General features: G+C 36.7%; 1 protein-coding gene across 8 annotated transcripts in view; it reads left to right on the forward strand.

Annotated features, from left to right (window-relative positions):
• Positions 1-269: 269 nt before the first annotated feature.
• SHLD2 (shieldin complex subunit 2) overlaps positions 270-20,328 on the forward strand; it is a 31,934-nt gene continuing 11,875 nt past the window's right edge. For 2 of the 8 annotated variants that reach the window (XM_021699774.2, XM_044916517.1), the window contains exons 1-5: positions 270-1,794; positions 5,665-5,772; positions 10,279-10,473; positions 10,636-10,770; positions 16,273-16,479. In XM_021699774.2, the coding sequence (XP_021555449.1) occupies positions 270-1,794; positions 5,665-5,772; positions 10,279-10,473; positions 10,636-10,770; positions 16,273-16,479 (2,170 nt within the window). The remainder of the gene's footprint in view (positions 1,795-5,664; positions 5,773-10,278; positions 10,474-10,635; positions 10,771-16,272; positions 16,480-20,328) is intronic. The other 6 variants (XM_044916519.1, XM_044916522.1, XM_044916520.1 and 3 more) reach the window with 6 other exon arrangements.

Raw genomic sequence — 20,328 nt, forward strand, 5'->3', positions numbered from 1 at the left:
CTTAGCTTTATTTTTTTTAGAGTGTTTTTTTTTAAGTATCTCATTTAATTTATTGAAGAGAGTCTGTATGTGAGGATTTTTGTGGCAATTTTGATTTCTCCTTATGATTTCTTATATATTTATGAATTTTGTATTTAAATGGAATACCAGTTAATTATGTTTTTGATTCATAGTTTATACAACATTTGCTTTTGGCATATTATTAAGTTAATATCAATGTAGAAAAAAATCTAGTGACAAAATACTCATTTTAATTTTTTTCAGAAACTATGAGTGGAGGATCTCAAGTCCACATTTTTTGGGGTGCTCCGGTTGGTCCATTGAACATGACAGTATCAACGGAACCAGCTTCTTTAATGTCTACTGAGAACCCCTGGAAAAAAATTCAGCTTTTATACCACCAACATTCTTTACATCTGAGGGATGAAAACTGCACGCATGAAACTCTTGAAGACTATCCAGTTCTAGAAGCTAATGGCCCTCTAGATTTTCCTAGTGCTCAGTTTTTAACAAACCCTATGGGTGAACCTATTCATGTGAAAGAAGACTCTATAGATTGTATTTCTGAAACACAGACTGTAAAATCCCAGGAGAGTCCCCCTTTAGGAGTGAGAGAGAGAACCAGCTCTGATGTGCAAATATGTGGATTTAAGGGCAAAGTTCAGCATTTAACAGAAGAAGAAAAGTTTCAAAATCTTCTCAGTGAAAATAAGAAAATTGCAGATGGACAGCATAAAGATCAGTCAAATACATGTGGTCAGAACTTTCAGAAAAACTTCTTTCAGTTAGATCATAAGTGTGCAGCTACGCTAGATTTGGTCTGTAGTATGGAAAAGATTAATGTGGGGCTGGGAGCGATTGAAATGAAGTGTGGGCCAACAGAGCATCATGAGGTACAAAACCAGGGTCTGGAGTTCTTTTCCTCTGACACAGAAGATAAGCCAAGGTCTGAAGCTGTTAGAAAGGTCGCAGACCTTAAAATATCTACGGATACTGAATTTCTTACTATAATGACCTCCAGCCAGGTTGCTTTTTTATCTCAAAGGAAGTCTAAAGGACAGAATTTTATCAATAAAGGGCCTGTAAGCGAACCAAAGGCAAGTCATAGGGAAATAAGAATACTTGAAGATAATTTGACTCAGCCTAATGATGACTTTGCAGGAGGATGTGAAAGTGGACAAAATCAAGCACATTCCCTTGAACTCTTTAGTCCTGTTTGTCCTGAAGCAAAAAGTAGCGACACTCACATGAAGTCTGATAAAAGTCTTGAAGAAAATAGAGGACCTCAAGCACTGTTCAATTTTGAAGACAAACTGCCACCCAGTGATGTATGTATCGAGTCATATAGCTCAGGAATGCTGTGTTCCCAACTAAATACCTTCCACAAAAGTTCTGTTAAAAGAAGTTGGACCTCTGAAGACAAGTTGGGCCATTCCAAAGCTCTGTCTAAAGTCCTCCAACCATCCAAGAAAATTAAGTTGGTCTCTGATGCAGGAGATCCTACTGCAACAATGGACCAGAGGAATGCGTCTAAATTTAAGGGGATTAAAAAAACATCATTAATACAAAATTGTGATTCTAAGAGTCAGAAGTATAATTGTTTAGTCATGGTATTATCTCTATGTCACGTGAAAGAAATAAGTATAAAATCTGGACCAAATTCCGGCTCTAAAGTGCCTTTAGGAACAATTGTGGTAACGGACCAGTCAGGAATTAAGAAGAAGGTCTCTCTGTGGAGGGCTGCAGCATTTTGGGCACTTATAGTATTTCCTGGAGATATAATTTTGCTTACAGGTAAGGTCAATCATGGGGTAGTGGTAGCTTCAAGCTGTAGGCTTCCCCGACCTCCCACTTTTAGCCTTATATCGTTTGCCTCTGTGGGAGGCGGCATGATCGATCCCTTTCCAGTATCCAGGTTTGTCCCCTTACCGTCGCCCGGTATCCCATGTTCCTGCCATTTCTGGGCCTTTGTTCTAGCCCTTCTTAGTTCTGTCCCTCCTTGAGGGAGGCCTTGAAGAAGCCTTCCCTGATTGCTTCTCCCTTTCATTCACTATGTTAGCATTCAGGTCATATCATCAGGCTCTTTCTTTGTTTCCTTATGGTTTTGGCTACATATATCTTATTTTTAAGTGTTTTCTTGAGCTATATTAGCAGTCTTATGATGAAAGGACAGCGTTTCTACTACTTAAGCCCTAGTGATGCTGTGCACATCACCTTCTTATTGAGGGGACAGATAGAGAATTTCTATTGTGTTTTTAATTATTAAAATTATACTATCACATTTGGGAATATGGGAAGGAAAAACTGCTGATATTAAAGCAACCTCATATCACCTCCAGTAGAGTTTTGGAGTGTTACCTTCCAGTTATCTTCCCTCTGCTCCTTAAAATGTGTATACATACATATGTAATAGTTGATATTTATTGGGAACTTACTTTGTGTCCTACCCTGTTTTAAACTTCACATGTATATCAATTCATTACAACAACTGTATGAAGGTACTGATTATTAGCCCCATTTTTCACTTTGAGTAAACTGAGGCCCAGAAAAGTAAAGCAGGTTACCCAGTTTCACACATCTAGGAACTGGCAAAGCCAGGATCTCACCTAGATTCCAGAACCCACACTCTTACTATATAGTTGTAATCATAAAGAGCATTGAGTTTTTATCCTGCTTCTTTCTGACATAAGACGTCTAACATTTTTTTTAACATGTTCTTCATTAATTGAAAATAAATACACAGTGTATTAGAGCAGAGATACCAATGATATTAAGGGTGAGTCCCAGACTGGGAGGAAGTTGATTAAGCTCAGTAACCTACCTAAAGAAAGAACGTGGTAGAGAAGAAGAGTGGGTGAGCTTTAGAAGCCTAGAAAAAGAAGACATTAAGGCAGTCATTGGTGGTTCCTACCAAGTGGTTTGCTGGGGGAATGAGAGCCTTGCTTAATATTCCTTAGGTGCATAGGTAAGAGTGTCAGGTGCATGCTCTCATAAAGAGATATGTGGGATTATAACCGACATGGTTAGCAGAGTCCCGTCCCACTGGCAATGTCATCTTATTTGTTGCTAAGTCAGTTCATCTTGCTCCCTCTATTCTGATTCAGTGCTCACCAAGCAGCCCTTGGCTTACGATTTGGCTTCCCAGGTGTAAAGCTGCCTACATGAGAATCGGCTGCAAATGCTGTTTCTGTGGCAATGAATGTCTCATTGTAAATTAAAAAATGGTGTTGTGTTTTTTGTTTGCCTCATTAACTTGTTTAATGGGAGCTTATGTTGCAGAGCTGAAATCTATTTTTGGGGTGCCGACAAAATCAGATTCCCAGACTATCAGGAGAGAACGGGGCCCTGGACCACGGTTATTTTACCAAGGCCATTACTGTCCCTGGGTGAGCCTCACAGGAGGACTTTTCCTGGCAGATGGAAACTCAAGCCTGCTATCCCTGTGTTTTTTCCTAGTGTCCATACAGTTGTTAGCAACTCGGTAACCTTCTATCAAGTGACTTAACTGGTTTACTTAGCCATTTTCCTATTATAGGATATTTAGATTATTTCTATGAGCACCTTTTAAAAAAATTAGATTTTTTCTTTCTGTTTTGCCTTATTTCCTTAGTAAAAAAGTAATCTGGTTCACTAATTTCTGAATGGGTTTCTTTTGTTTGTGTGGGACAGATGGAAACTTAATGGAAAAAAGCGAAATCTATACTTTTCCATTGTCCTAATTAAATACTGAAATTGTATTTACATAGAAATTTATGGGTAAAATCCCATTCTAATTAACAGCATTCATGTACATTATTATATCTCCACGTTGGATATTTCGTACTGTCTACTGGCATACACCCCCAAACTGAACGTGTTTCCGCAGATGTATCCCAGCTCACACTGTGTTCCGAGACACAGTCGACCTTTTGCCATTATACTTGTAGCAACAGCATGAAGAGGTGCTGTAAGTGAGGACTGTCTGAGGGAGACTGCTGGCCGGAGTTCAAAGACGACCTGGCGCTGAACTGTGGAAAACCACAGATTTTCAAGAACAAACAGGAGAGGCTCTAGGGCGCATCCGTGAGACGGAATCAGGAGAGCCAGGAGGCAAGGGCTGGGCCAAGAATTCTACTCCACCCTATCACTACTGATTAGCAAGTCACTAACCCAACCTAGGTTTTACAATCTAGTTTTCTGAAGTCTCTCCTTGAAATTTATTTGTTTCTTTCTGAGGAGCAGGCATCCTGATGGTCAGATGATGAGAAGTCTAGAATGCTGTGCTAGCTGTTCCTGGCCAGGCAGTGGGGAGCTGCTGAGTGCTTTTTTTTTTTTTTTTAAGATTTTATTTATTTATTCATGAGACACAGAGAGAGACAGAGGCAGAGGGAGAAGCAGGCTCCTGGCAGAGCAGGGAGCCTGATGTGGGACTCGATCCCAGGACCCTGGGATCATGACCTGAGCCGAAGGCAGACGCTTAATCGACTGAGCCACCCAGGCGTCCCTGCTGAGTGCTTTTTAAACCAGTCAATGGATCGCATTAATGTTCTTGAGAAATCACTCATTAGCACGGGGGGATGTGGACTGAAGGTGGGAAGGGACCTGCTAAGAGAGAGAGGAATGTATGATATAAAACAGTCCTGGCAGGGCCGGGGGATGTGGGGCCGGGGGGCTCAAGAGGCAGAGCCAACGGGTGGGAGTTTGGAGACAAAGGTGGGGAAGGAGAGGTAGAAGTTCAGGGATGACTTCACATTTGAATTTACCTGGCGAATTCCAGAGTGCCAACAAATGAGATGGGTCATATGAGAAGAAGAGCAGGTTTGAGCAATGCTGAGTCTGGGGAGCCAATGGAATATCCAGTCAGGAATGTCTGTTTTGCAGTTGTGGAGAAATGGGTAAATGGGTTTGAAGCTGGGGAGAGGGTCTGTGTATCAATTTGGAAGTAAGTACTCGGAATGTGTGCATCCTTGTTTATCCTTATTATCTCAAAAATTTGCTGCTGTTAGGATATCTTTATACCTCTAGCATTTTATGCACTGATTATATCCTGCCTGGGATCAATATGTCTCTGTCTCTAACTTACAGTTTTTGCTCTACTTGGAATTGTTTCTACCTGTTGGTATATTTAGTTCCACTCTCTGATTCTTCTCTAGGCATCTTAGATCATAGAGCTCTCCTATTGGAAAGTGTTCCTTACCTCCCAAGTCCTTCACTTTTAACATCTGGAGATGAAGATTGCTTTTGAGGGAAAAAATAATCAAAGTCCTTTAAGAATGCCTTATATTCATATGTGTTTATAGCAGAAGGGGTAAATGCATACTAAATATTATTTGCTCTTCTAGGCACTACTGCTTTGGAACCATTACTTTGCTTCCTGGCTCTAAATGATTTGCTTTTAATTTCTCAAAATAGACATTAGGACATTTCTTTTACTTAAACAAAAGCCATTAAACCATTCTTTGTGGAGCAGTGAGCTTCCATACTGATATTGTTCAAATATACAGAAGCAATTTTGTTACTGCTATTTTATTATTTTGTGTCTTTAGGCAGATCATTTAACCCACTTGAACTTTAGTTGCCTGGCATGTGAGAGACATGCATAATATTTTGCTATGATTGCTAAGTTAATTACGGTGTGAAGGAATTTATGACATGATTAGAAGAACTTTTTTTTCTCCTTTCCAGATGTTACTGTTTATGAAGATCATTGGATTGGTGAGACAGTACTACAGTCAACATTTACCAGTCAGTTATTAAATCTTGGGAGTTACTCATCTGTCCAGTCTGAAGAGTGTAAGACACATTTTAAATATAATAATTTCCTGGTATTTAAAGTATATACACATATTAGAAAAAGCTACAACAATGTGAGAATACATATGCACAAGGTTATTCAGGGAAGTGTTTATAATTGCAAGACACTGGGAAAAATCGGAATGCTCCTGCGTAGCAGAACGACTGATTACATTGTGGTACATTTCCACAGTGAAATACTATGCAGCCGTGAAAAAGAATGAGAAAGAGCTCTGTGAATTGACAGGGAATGATTTCCAGGACATACTGTTATGTGAAAAACACAAAGCTCAACAAAGTATACATAGCATGCTATCCTTTGTATAAGAAAGAGGGGAGTAATAAAATATATGTGTATCTCCTCATTTGTGCAAAAAAAAAAAATGCAGGAAAGAAAACAGAAATTAAAGAGATGAGTTACCTACAGAGTGGGTGGGAAAAGGGACAGAAAGAAGGAGGGAATGGAAATAGGGTACCATTGAGGAGGAGGGAGTAACACTTCTCTGAGTGGATCTTTTTGTGTAGCTTTGATTCACCGAGGATCACAGTGCTGCTTCCCATACCCACAGTAAACCAAATGCAGTGGAGGGAGAAGCCCCAAAGAAATGCCACTAACAAATGAACCCAACCGTATTACAAAGGAGGGTGGGGGAAGGCAAGATCAAACCTCAGTAACTGTGGAAAACAGTGTATGCACTGGATTCTGCAAGGCCAAGGACAAAAGGAGGGCATGGGTGCTGCAGTCTGGTTAGTAGAAGTGCTTCTTAGAGGGGCGTGGGTTAGCAACAGCCTGGAAACTGGAAGCAACAAAATGTAAAAAGTCAATTTCCAATTTGGGGATTTCTTTAAAAGATGTAAGTGTTATCCTTTGTTACAAGTATTCGAAGTTGCCGCATCTTGGAGAGCATATTTCCATGGAGCTAAATGAGTTTTAAGTAAAATTCACCATATTTAATAGGTGTTAATACAATAGAAGAGTAAGGAACGTTTTGAAATCATGAAAATAACATGGTATGCAAATATTTTGCAAGGGATCGGGGAGATAAATGTCGTAGGTAGAGTTGGTTTTAAGACTGATTTACATTCAAGTAAGGCTGATCTGTTGCAGTCATTTCAGAAAAATCTTAGGACCTAATGCTAGATGGAGAATATCACATGGAACCCCTGGGAAGCTTCAGGTTTTTTGTAGAACAAAGAGAAGAACCTTGAACTAGTTAGAGAACCTTTAAAGGTTACTTCAAATTCTCTCTTTTTATACATATATGGGAATTTATATTGCCCTGTTTTTCATAGTTGATAGCTAACATATATTCTAAGTCTTCTTAATTTGATGTAGGGGAATGGTTATCAGTTGGTACTTTGAGAATATTATAATTGTTTTTCTGAAAGAATAAATCAATTTGGTTAGGTTTTTGTTTTTGTTTTTACAAGTACTTACAGCTCATGAAACATTCTTCTGATCAATATATTGTGCTTTTAGAGAAGACTTCTGTTCTTTCCTCATTATAGTGAGGTGTTAACATGTGATAGGACATAAATTTATCTTAAGTATTATTAAATTGAAATGATTAAGTATATAAATCAAAGGTTAATACAATGTTTTCGTGAAGTAGATGATTTTAATTGGAATCTAAGTAATTCCATGTTTCTGTTTTATAAATCAGGGATAAATAAATACTTGGGTATCAGGGATCTTTGTATTTTTCCCGAAAAGCTCCACATGATAGACAAAGAATGAAGCCCAGAGAAGTTATGTACGAGTTCTCAGAACTCATTGTTGACAGAGTCAGAATTTGAACCCGTTTGAATGTTGATTCCACACATGCTGGAAATATTGCGAAAGAGGGATTAGGACGTCTGGTGGATGAATTGGAGCCCCGGATGGAGCTGCTTGGAGCTGGGTTTTGCTGTAATCTAACAGGTCTTATCTCTTCCTCTCTTGCGCTCATTCCCCTTTCATGCCATCTGTTCTTTTCTCTTATGCTCTTTGCTTTGTTAGTGATATCACCTTTGCTTCATAAAAGCCATGGAGAAATGGAGTCATCTTAACTAGAATGAATTTCAGGTACCAGGTTCTAAAAACCTTAAAACATTTGTTTTTATCCATGCACTGAGCTGTGCAAGGAATCTTGATGCCATCTTTCATCTTTTCTGTACCCTCTCCATCTCATTGTTTCTTGGAGTCCACCTCTGAACTGTTTCACAAATCTGTCACCCCTCGTCCCTTTATGCAGTCTTGCCTGGTTCCCAGCACTCATTGTCTCCCGCTGGATGGCCACTGGCCTCCTAAGTGTTCTTCCTACTCTCTCCTGTGAAAATTGATTCCTCCACATTAAGGGGTCTGTGAGCTTGGATGGGAAGGCATTACGTCTTTACTTTCTCTGATAGCTAACTGAAAATGAGCATCTGCTTCCATTATCCATGAGGCAACAATCCACAGTAATATTAGCAGTACTTGGGGCTTAGTCACCAGTGGAAAGCACGTATATTTTCATATCACATATTATAGTTGTCGAAGATAACTTGAATATCATCTATGCTCGTTACTACTTTGAAATTACAGTAGTTGTTACATACTCTATTATATATTGTTATTTAATGTACTAATGAGGCACAAATTATCTGTTGAAAAATATTTGATTGCTGTATTTCCATATAGTCGGTTTTGCAATCTTATTTTATACATTGAAAAATACTATTTTGTAATGAAAATGCTCTATAATTAGATAATGGTAGTAGTTGCACAACATTGTGAAATACTAAAGAACACTGAATCATACACTTTATTTAAAAAAATTTATTTTTATTTTATTTTTTTTTAGTAGCCTCCACGCCCTACATGGGGCTTAAACTCACAACCTTGAGATTTAGTGTTGTGTGCACTATCAACTGAGCCAGCCAGATGCCCCAAATTATACACTTTAAAAGGGTGAATTTTATGTATGTGAATTATAGCTCAATAAAACTTAAAAAAAATACTATTCTGATAATCATATGCTTCATCAGACTACCAGAGCATCTGTAATATGTAAGGGAGTACAGATCCCTTTCTCTTTACTTGGAAATATACCCCCTCCTCCATTTACTACCTAGAAAACTAGGACATTTTTTCCCAAAACCCAGCTCAAATATTCCTTCAATAAAGCGTCCAACTTGCCTGGGCAGTTGTTTCTGTGTGTTCTTGGGAAGGCTTACATGCATCTCTTATACCCTAAGCCCAGTGTTTGTTATTGACTATCTCAAGGTTGATAATTCCTTCAGTGTGAGTATCATGACAAGATATGTCTTTGTATCCCTAGCACCTGGCATAATGCCTGGCACGTAGTGGATGGTCCCCTGATGAGTGAATGAATAATGAGGCTTTAGTGTAGCATAAGAAATACATTAGGATGAAAATGTTGATGGAAGGAAAGAAGAATCATTTGTTTTTTTCCTCCTGAAATCAGGAAATAGACCCAACCTTCTAAAAAAGTACTTAACTGCTTTTTGCTAAGATCTTATTTTGGTCAACAATCCACTATATATTCAAATACACCTCCCTTACCTTCAGGGAAATTAAAATTTAATCAGCAAACCTCATCAATCTGTCCATTTGAAATGTGTGTATTTTATTATATGTGAAGTATATCTCAAAAAATGAGAAAACATTGAAACAAATAATTAAAACATAGACAAAAACATCTAAATGACATAATGACCGAAGAACTAAACAACTGATCTAACAATCAGGAGAAATATTACAACGTAGCATATGCTCAAATGCCACATGAAAGCTGGAGAGAAAAGCTCTCTACCTCTTCCTCTCTGAAATGTTGCAGTCATTTCAGAAAAATCTTAGGACCTAATTCTAGATGGAGAATATCACATGGAACCCCTGGGAAGCTTCAGGTTTTTTGTAGAAGAAGGGAAGAAGTCACTGGGAGCTGCTCTATGGTGGTTGTTTTTCTGTGTAGTATTTGCATAGATAGAGGGGATGAAGCGTTGCAGCCAGTGGGAGTGGTGAGGACCGAGGCTTGGAAGTGGGGAAGAGGAAAGCATGTTCAGGGAAGGAGTCATTAGGTGACTCAAGTGTATTGAGGATGAGGAACATAAAAGTCTTGAGGAAGAATAGCAGTGGTTGGGATGGTCAGGGAAGGTGTGAGCAAATCAGACTGCAGGGATTAGGGGACTGATTGGGTAAAGCAGGGTAATGGAGGGGTCAACAGAAATAACCGAAATACTGGTCTTGGTTAATTGGTAGAAAAATGATATTATTAACAAAATAGAGAAGGGAACAGGGCAGGTTGTTTTGGAGATGGTAAATAATTCTAATTCCCTTGGTTAAAAATAGCAAGCTTATTTGTGCACATAAGCATTTAAGAAAAAGTTACATACTTTTAGAAATGAAAGCATATTTTCCATTTAATCACACTTTACAACATAAAATACATTTCTAAGAAAATATTGTGTTGTTAAGAAAATATAATTTTGCCATCTTTCATACATGTGTGTGTCTTTCTTTCTTAGACTCCAATATAGTTAATGATGTTGTACTTCGAGACTTACTGGCATATGTGTCTTCAAAACATTCCTATCTCAGGGATCTTCCTCAGAGGCAGCCTCAGAAAATGAACAGTATAGAATTTGTAGATTTGGAGCAGCTACAGCCGGACGTATTGGTCCACGCAGTACTAAGAGTTATTGATATCACTGTGCTGACAGGTAAATATTTGGGGCACCGTCTTAATTTTAGATTATAAAATAATTAAGATACCAGACTTTTGTAGTATATCATTTGGTTATCACTATTATATTTATCATTGGACATTAAAGTAAGGTGTCCTATGTGATAAAGTAATGCTGGCTGAAATATTTCTTTTCCAGAGGCATTATACAGTTATAGAGGACAGAAGCAAAGGAAAGTTATGTTAACAGTGGAACAGGTCCAAGGTCAACATTATGTGCTTGTATTATGGGGTCCTGGAGCAGCCTGGTACCCTCAACTTCAAAGGAAAAAAGGTAAATATACCAAAAAGCTTTTAGCCTATTTATAGTTAGGTAAATGATTAATGCTTATGAGCTGAAGATGAAGAGCATCTTAAGAGATTAAGATAGACATTTGAAATAGTAGGTGATCATAATTGAATATTCGTCCTCGGATTTCTTCTGTTATGATTTTATACCTCCTGTAAGCAATTTCGTGATCTAAAAAGTCCTCTTTAATTAACAGAGGCAAAAGAAAAGTTTCCATTTATTCCCAGGTTTACTACTTTACCTTTTTAGTGAAGATCTTATCTCCTTCAGGAAACGTTCTTTAAAAATTGAAATCTGGAGACGCTTCTACAGTTTTTATCCAGCCAAAGTACTCTGATAAATAAACGTCTCTCTGGTTATAAAGCAGATGTTAGGGGAGCTGCATTAACCCTTTCAAGTCGCAATGTTACTGTTTCACAAATTAGTGTCTTCCAGGTTTTTATACCAGTTGTTTTAAAAGTGTGGACTATTAGTCATCCATAGAATGTTCATGTTTAAAATATGACCTGTGATGCCATTTTTCTTTAAAGCATGAGTTACTAATAATTTATGATGAATTTAATTAAATGGCATTGATGTTTCAATAAAATAGTATAATATCTTCATTTCAATATTATATTGTGAGATCCTTTCGTTGTAACAGTCAGAAATAGTTTAATTAGTGGCTTGTGAGTTATTTTATCCTGCTGAATTAATCCAGAGATTGGTTAGGTGTGCAACTGATTCTTTTTTGCCTGAAAGAGTTAATGCCTCTTCCCAAACTTCTACCTACAAAATGGTTATCTAAGGATAGGATCTGTCACATTCTCTCTCTTAATCATTAATAGCCTATAACCAGGATTTGAGGTAAGTCTGACTTTTGACTTTTATGTTAGGATCAAACAATGGCAAATATTTGCTCAGTTGAGAACTCTGACAAACATGTGTCAGTGGTAGACTGACCATCGTTATTGACCACTATATCATAGCTGGGAACATGAGTCTAGTGCATGTGGAACAAAATGTAGGTCAAAGGTGCTATTCCATTTGTGATGGAGCTGTAGCAGACTGCTCCATGCTTACTATGAATATTCTTCTAAAAGTCGTAGTTATTTGGCTGATAGAAGAGACATTCTAGTTCTCTCTAGACAATTCTATGGTATTTAGGTTAATACTGGAAATTTGTGAATCCAGGAATTAAGATATAGTTGTTCTTTGGTCATTCATTCATTCAGCATACTTTTACAATCATCATTTTTAAGTTTTGACATCCACCTCAACACCTCAAAACTATTCTTTTCAAAATGGGAAAGTACCAATTTTGAAGGATCATCTAAGTAAGTGATTCTACTTTCAGAAACTGTTAGCATTTTATCTATTCATTTCGTGTTTCTTGAGGTGTTCTCTGTATTAACCTCCATACTGGGCACTGGTTTTCCTTGTTCCTGAAGATAACAAACTCACATTGAGACGATATAATCAGAAATGATCGTCAAGTAGTCATTGTTGAATACTGGAGATCACAGAGTTGATGTTTTGGGGAGGAATAATAAGAAATCCCCAATTCACATTCTTTCAAAATATGCATGGGAATTTGTAGCAAGGACTGATCACAGTTTAGGTCCTAATGAGGGTGGACTAGGGGCATACAACTACACTTCTTAGGAATAATTGGGTATGTAAAAGAAGCTATTCAGAACTAAATGCCATTCTAATGCAATATTCTGGAAGTATTTAACAGAAGTCTAATATTTTAAAAATATAACAAATTATAATAAAGTACTCTGTGACATTACTAATTAAGCACAGAGTAATGCAAATGATCCCAACGTTTGTAATTATACTTAATGCAAAATCATAGTTATGTCTGTATGGAGGTTTGAAATCTATTCACATCCTTAATTCATGATTCAAATAATAGAAATGTATTAGAAATTGTCTCAATACCAGTCTCCTTCAGACCTGGTAGTCTAATCTGCACACGACTCCTTTCTGTTACTTGAATTTGCCAATCTTTTTCCTGCCTTGGGATCTTAAGTTTACATGTTTCCTCTGCCTAGAGTGCTCCCCCCTACAGGTCCCCGCATGGATGTCTCCTTCATTTCTCAGCTTCAATGTCATATCCTCAGGGGGGCCTCACACATACATAATCACTATCAGATGCACTCTTTGAGGTCCATTCGTGCCACTTAACACAATCAGGATTATCCAGCTTATTTGCTTGCTTGCTAATTAACTAATTTTCTCCATAGATTATAAATTCTGTGAATACAAGCATTCTGCTAAGCTTGTTCAGCCCTGTATCCTCATTACACAGCACTGTGCCTGCCCTCGCAGTGCTTTCTTTGTGAATGAACGAATGAAGAATAAAATACAGATCAAGCAACCACTCAAAATCTCCAGTCTTGAAGGAATAAGAGACTCAAGTTTGAGGAGGGAATAACTTTGTTTCAAATGATAATAAAAAATCACCAGTTTGAAAATGCATGCACACAAAGTTTTGGCAACCCATGGAATGTATTAACAAATTATATTTAAACTTGGGCACTGAGGGCTTTTAGTGAACTGAACTAGAACTCTTCTCTGGTTAACTTAACCAATTAAGGGGCATATATTTGAAGTATACAGGAGTATCTCATGGTACATAGGGCAAGAGTGCTGATGGGTTCAGGGGTACTTAAGAACCAGGAGCTGAAATGCTTTGTGGGTCCCGGGCAGCTTCTCCAGCTGTCTGCTTTATTCACTCGGTGCAGACTTTCTCTGCTTTTCAACCATATGGAAGGCAGCAGAAGATGCTTACTCTGTAACCCCTCATTTTACTTTTCCTTTTAAGAGACCAATCCATTTCCAAATTCCCAGCAAAGAAAACCTGATTGCCCAGACTGAATTTGATTCAATCAACTATGGCCTCGGGGACAGGGTGGGAAAGTAGAATAGGAATGCCTGAGCTTGTTTCAGAGGGTCAGGGGACAGATGAGAGGGTCATTTGTGGTCTGGGTGGACACACAAAGGTATTCGCCACCAAAGATATGAATGTTCACTAGCCCAGAAAGACGTATGTGATGTTACTCTTTAATTTAAAAAGTAGATTATAAAATTTCATGTATAATAGAATCCCATTTTAATAAAGCAGGTAGGTGAGTATGTGTATACATGAAAAATTTGGAAATATAGATATTAAAATGCTAGCAATGGCTATGTGTGTTTTTTCTTTATGCCTTTAGTTTGAATTTTGTACATGTGTGAATCTGCATTTATTTTTTACACATTTAGTAAAAACTTCAAACTTAGTAAATAGAGAATAATATAATGAAATACCCATTATGGTATCCATTATACCCATTATATTAGAACATTGGCCAATCATATATCATCTGTTGCTACGCTTTTCTTTTACTGTATAATATTTTATAGTAAACATATTTTATTTATAATTAAGAAATAAAGCAAGCTTTTTCCTTTTGAAAAGAAGAGCAGATAAGATTTGGAATAGCTAGTTAACAATTTGAAAAAAAAATTGAATTAAATTTATACTTCATATTTGTGCCAAAATAAATTCCAGATGCATTAGAGATTCAAATTTTTTTTTTTTTTTAAGAAAGAAACAGTAGTAGAAGAAAATATAAGCAAACTTATTTGGAATGTAAAGATTGGTAGGTTAAACAAAATGCAGCAACAGGAACTATACATAAAAATCATCATATACCAAATTAAAAGGCAAGTGAAAAACCAGAAAAAAAAAGTTGCATTTTGTCAAAAAATAATGCAGTAAACAAAAGACAAATGTCTGTAAGTATATATGGGCAATAGATATGAACAGGAAGTCCCAAAGAAGAAATAAAAATGGCCAATGAATGTATGAAAAAAAATTTACTTATTAGTAATTGAAGGCACACAAATAAAGTAATGACAGTACATGATTTTTCTCCTGAGTAATTGATAGAGAACATGAAGGGGAACAGCCACTCTCATAAACTATTGGAAATGTAAATTGGCAAAACCTTTCTTGAGGACAACCGACAGTGCATTATGAAAACCGAATTTGGAATACCTTTGGCCTAATAATTACGCTTCTAGGAATTTATCATGGCTATGCATAAAGATGTAGCTAAAAATATATTTATCACAGTACTGTTTATAATAGTAAAAAAACAAAAAATAACCCATGCCCCCAAACAAGGAATTACTGTATTAATTTTTAAGATTTTGGCATATCTGTTCCAAAGTATGGGCATATTATGCAGTATTTTAAAATAATATAGAATAATACTTAATGACATATAAATCCAATTGAAAACAATTGGATGTCCACTAAAAGTATTAACTGTGTTTATCTGGGGGTGTTGAGATTATGGCTGTTATTTTATTTATGTACTTAATCTGATTTCTAAGCATGTATTTTGTAGTGGGACAAGCAAACTATTTTAAAAATAGTGATTGTTTTTAAGCAGTGACTTGGAATATATATGCTTTAGCTCTTTCTAATGATGCTCTGTCTATACAGACTTATTGTATAGACTTACTTGTTTTAAAATTCTGCACTTTTGGGGGCGCCTGGGTGGCTCAGTTGTTAAACGTCTGCCTTTGGCTCAGGTCATGATCCTAGGATCCTGGGATGGATCCTGGGATGGAGCCCCGCATCAAGCCCCCGCATTGAGCCCCCGCATCGAGCCCCCTCATCGGGCTCCCCGCTCAGCGGGAAGCCTGCTTCTCCCTCTCCCGCTCCCCCTGCTTGTGTTCCCTCTCTCGCTGTCTCTCTCTCTCTGTCAAATAAATAAATCAAATCTTCCAAAAGAAAAAAAAAGATTCTGCATTTTTCAAGAAGAAACTAAGGAAAAAAAACTAAGGAGGCAGTGTGGGGGAGGGGTGTGAATTAGCTTTATGGCCTGAAGTAAGTGGAAACTAAAAGAACAGCTGTTATTACTAGAAAATTCAGTGCTAAGAGATCTTTTGTTTTATTAGAGTTTAAAGTTGAATTTATTAATATAGAATAGGATTATTTGGCAAGAAGCTCTGTGCCACTGCAGTTTTAAGGATTACAATTATGACTGAGGGAACTGAAAATACATGCAATTGTCTCTCAATGCTATTTTTTTTTCTGTCCTTGAAAAATTAGCTAAATAAGAAAACGAAGGTGTTGAAAAATCAGTGAGAGATATTGATTATGGCAGACACGTTCCATTTCTATGCCTTACTCGTTTTAAAAACCTTTGCCTGTAGATATCAAAACAGGAATTAGCTACTCTGAAAAGCAGTTGGTTATGATAAATTATGACTGTTTAAGAGACCAAGAAATCTTTAGAGAAAATTTTTATTAAAATTATTTCCAGCATCCTTATACTATTGCCCTAAAACAGCATAATTCACATTTTGTCTTTTAATACCCAAATTCCTTAGAGTGGTAAAAGTTGTATTTAATTGAATTATTTGGATCAATCTATTTAATCTGATTCTGAGCCTAGATTATTTCCTTTTCGGTGACTTTTTGTTTTTGTTTGTTTGTTTAAGATTATATTTGGGAATTTAAATATCTTTTTGTTCAGCGCAATGACATCCTAGAAAGCCTAGAATTGCATACAACATTTTGGTCATCCTGTGAGTGCCTGTTTGACGATGATATAAGGGCAATTAGATTTAAAGCAAAATTTCAAAAAAGCATGCCCTCCTTTGTGAAGATGTCAGATTTAGCAACACACCTGGAGGATAAGCGTTCAGGTAAGTTCTTTATATACATAAGATATTGCTTGTTTTAATATAAGCAAGGGAAGCTACCATTTATGGGAAAAAATGTATAATTAAATATGAAAGTAAAATATAGATCACTGTAAACAGCTCAACCAGATATTTACATAGCTTGTTAGCTTTCTGCCTACAATCCTTTGAGGTTAATCTGTAATTATTAGGGATCACTTAAAAATACTTTTTGCATATATGTGCAAGCAGCTTATCACTTAATAAACCAGAAATAGAAAAATGACCCTAACCAGAGTCACTGTTGAGATAAGCATTTTATCAAGTTATTAAACTGTTACCTATACATGGTTGTTAAAATTTAGCATTGATACAGAATTCATGCAATTTGCTTACTGCTTTAGTGAAATGTAATAACATACTTCCTGAACTCACATATTTGTGTGTGTGTGTATGTATGTGTATAAAATTCATCCTTACATACTACATAGAAGATTGCCTTTGGTGATGGATTTTTTTTTTTAAAGATTTTATTTATTTGTTTGACAGAGAGAGACAGCAAGAGCAGGAATACAAGCAGGGGGAGTGGGAGAGGGAGAAGCAGGCTTCCTGCTGAGCAGGGAGCCTGATGTGGGACTCGATCCCAGGACCCTGGGGTCATGACCTGAGCTGAAGGCAGACGCTTAACGACTGAGCCACCCAGGCGCCCATTGGTGATGGATTTTATACACATACTTACATACTTTCCATGAACTTAATACCATTTAATTAATTTTGAGTGCAGTAGTAAAAGGAATATGTCTTAGGTTCAATATGCCATACGCTTTGGAATGAAGAGAGAAAAATAGTGAAAATAACTAGATAAATTGATACAATTTTAGTGGGAAATACTTTTCACTAAATTACATTCCTAAGTACAGAGATGATGCTAAAAGTATGCTAACTCCAAGTTAAAGGAATAACCAATTAAACAGCACTTGAAGCTATTTTTAAGGTTGCTAAATGCCAATAATCAGTAAATGCCAGTGATTATCAATTTTGGAAACTAACAGAATGTTTTCTGGTGGCTATTATAGCAATTGTTTTTAGAGGGGAAATGAGGGTTGAAAAAAATAGGAGGTATCTATAGGTTTATTGTTACATAATTTAAGTTTTTTAATGAAGAGGAAAATGGTCAAAATTCTTTCTCAGAATTTGTATAAATAAGATTACCATTTTTGGTGCTTTTATAGGTTAAATTATTAGAATAACTCAGGAACTTTGGATTTTGATACTAACTTTTAATTTTATTCTCCCATTTGCATGAATAATTTTCTGCATTCTTATAGATGGTTTTAGATTTTATTAAATGCTAAATGTGGTTTAAGTGAAATAGGATTATTTTTACAATGTTCCAAAATGAAATGAGTTGGAACTCCTAAGAGATCACAGGCTAAGATTCTCAAGTATATTTCTGGAACTTTTTGCTAGCATGCTATGCCCCCTTTTGGTACATCCATGGAAATGTAAAAGTTGTGTCATAAAGCAGGGATGATATCTCAGAGTGCTTTTCTAATATGGCTCAGAGTGTTAAATTTAAAAAGATTTTTAATAAAAGTTTTTAGGGTGTAATTTTTGTACAATAAACCACCCTTACTTGAAGTATCCACATTCACACTGGTGAGTTTTGACACAAGATCCATGAAACCATCACCACAGTCGTGAAACCATCACCAGTCTGCCCCTTTGTAATCTCTCCCTTCCCTGCGTACCTGCCCTCCTGATCCTTTGAGGCAATCAATCTGTCACTGGAGATTAGTTTGAATTTTCTATGATATTATATACATGGAATCTACATTATGTACACTGTTTTGTTTGGCATCTTTAATTAAGCAAGTTCTTTTGAGACATATCTATGCTTTTGTGCATATCAGTAGTTCATTCCTTTTTATTCTCTTGTACGAACATACCATGATGTGTCTATCTGTCCATCTGTTGATGGACATCTGGGTTGTTTCCAGTTCTTGGCTCTTTTAAGTAAAGCTTCTATAAACATTCATGTACAAAGTGTTATATGGACATAGTCTTTCTTTATTCGTGAGTAAATACCTAGTAGCTGAATAAGCTGAAGGATTATATGGTAGGTATATGTTTAATTTTTTAAGAAACTGCCAAACTGTTTTCCAAAGTAGTTGTAGCATTTTATATTTCCACCAAGCAGTGTGTGAAAGTTCTGTTTTTCCCACATCCTTGTCAACACATGGTATGGGCCTTCTTTTTAATTTCTGTAACAATAGGTCATTGTGGTTTTATTTTTTATTTTCTTAAAAGATTTTATTTATTTATTTGACAGAGAGGAGACACAGCGAGAGAGGGAACACAAGCAGGGGGAGTGGGAGAGGGAGAAGCAGGCTTCCCGCAGAGCAGGGAGCTGGCCCGATGCAGGGCTCGATCCCAGGACCCTGGGATCATGACCTGAGCCAAAGGCAGACGCTTAACGACTGAGCCATCCAGGCACCCAGGTCATTGTGGTTTTAATTCGCATTTCCCTATTGGCTAGTGATATTGAGCATCTTTTCATGTACTCAGTTGCCATCCACATGTCTTCTTTGATGAAGTGTCAACTGAAATCTTTTGCCCATTTAAAAACAAAACGTTGATTATTTTCTTATTATTGATTTTTGAGAGTTCTTTATATTTTGGGTAAAAATTATTTGTTAGATATAGGCTTTGCAGATATGTTCTTCCAGTCTGTTACTAGTCTGTTCATTCTCTTAACCAGGCTTTTTGAAGACCACAAGTTTCTAATTTTGATGAATTCCATTTTATCCATTTGTTCTTGTATGGTTTCCTATTTAGAAAATGTTTGCCTTACCCAGCGTCACAAACATTTATGTCCTTTGTGTTATTTTAGAAGTTTTAGAGTTTTAGGGTTCACATTTGGGTCCATGATCTATTTTGAGTTAATTTTTATGTATGGTGTGAGGCATGCTTGGAAGTTCTTTTCCTTTTTGCGTATGAATATCCAGCTGTTTAAGCCCCATTTGTTGAAAAGATTACTATTTTTCCAGTGAATTGCTTTTACCCTTTTGTCAAAATCAGTTGTTCACACATAAATGATCTATTTTTGGGCTTTCTCTTCTATTTTATTGATCTATTTGTTTATCTTTATACCAGCACCACACTATTTTGACTACTGTAGCTTTTTTTTTTTAAAGGTTTTATTTATTTATTTGAGAGAGAGAGAATGAGAGAGAACACATGAGAGGGGATAGAGTCGGAGGGCAAAGCAGACTCCCTGCCGAGCAGGGAGCCCGATGCGGGACTCGATCCAGGGACTCCAGGATCATGACCTGAGCCGAAGGCAGTCGCTTAACCAACTGAGCCACCCAGGCGCCCTGTAGCTTTTATAATATGCCTTGAAGTCAGATATTTTTAGCCTTCCAACTTTGTTCTTTTTCAAAGTTGTTTTGGCAATTCTAGGTACTTTGCATCTCCATGTGAATTTTAGGATTAGTTTGTCAATTTCTAGAAAAAAGTCTGCTGGGATTGTTTTGAAGCTATGCATCAATTTGAGGGAGAATTGACATAATATTGAGTTTGCCAACCTAAGAACAAGATACATCTTTTATTTCTCTTAGCTGCGTTTTGTAGTTTTCAGAATATAGGGCTTTCATATCTTTTTTCAGACTTCTATTTTCTGTTTTTCTGCTATTATAATTGGTGCTTTTTAAAATTTCAGTTTCAATTGTTTGTTGCTATTGTGTAGAAATATAGTGGTTTTTGTATATTGATCTTGTCTTTTGTAACCTTGCTAAACTCACTAAGCTCAATAGTAACTCTTTGGTAGATTTGAATTTTCTACATCTGTGAAGAAAGACAGTTTTATTTTTT

This window comes from Neomonachus schauinslandi, chromosome 6 (assembly GCF_002201575.2).
Source record: "Neomonachus schauinslandi chromosome 6, ASM220157v2, whole genome shotgun sequence".
Classification (NCBI taxonomy): domain Eukaryota; kingdom Metazoa; phylum Chordata; class Mammalia; order Carnivora; family Phocidae; genus Neomonachus; species Neomonachus schauinslandi.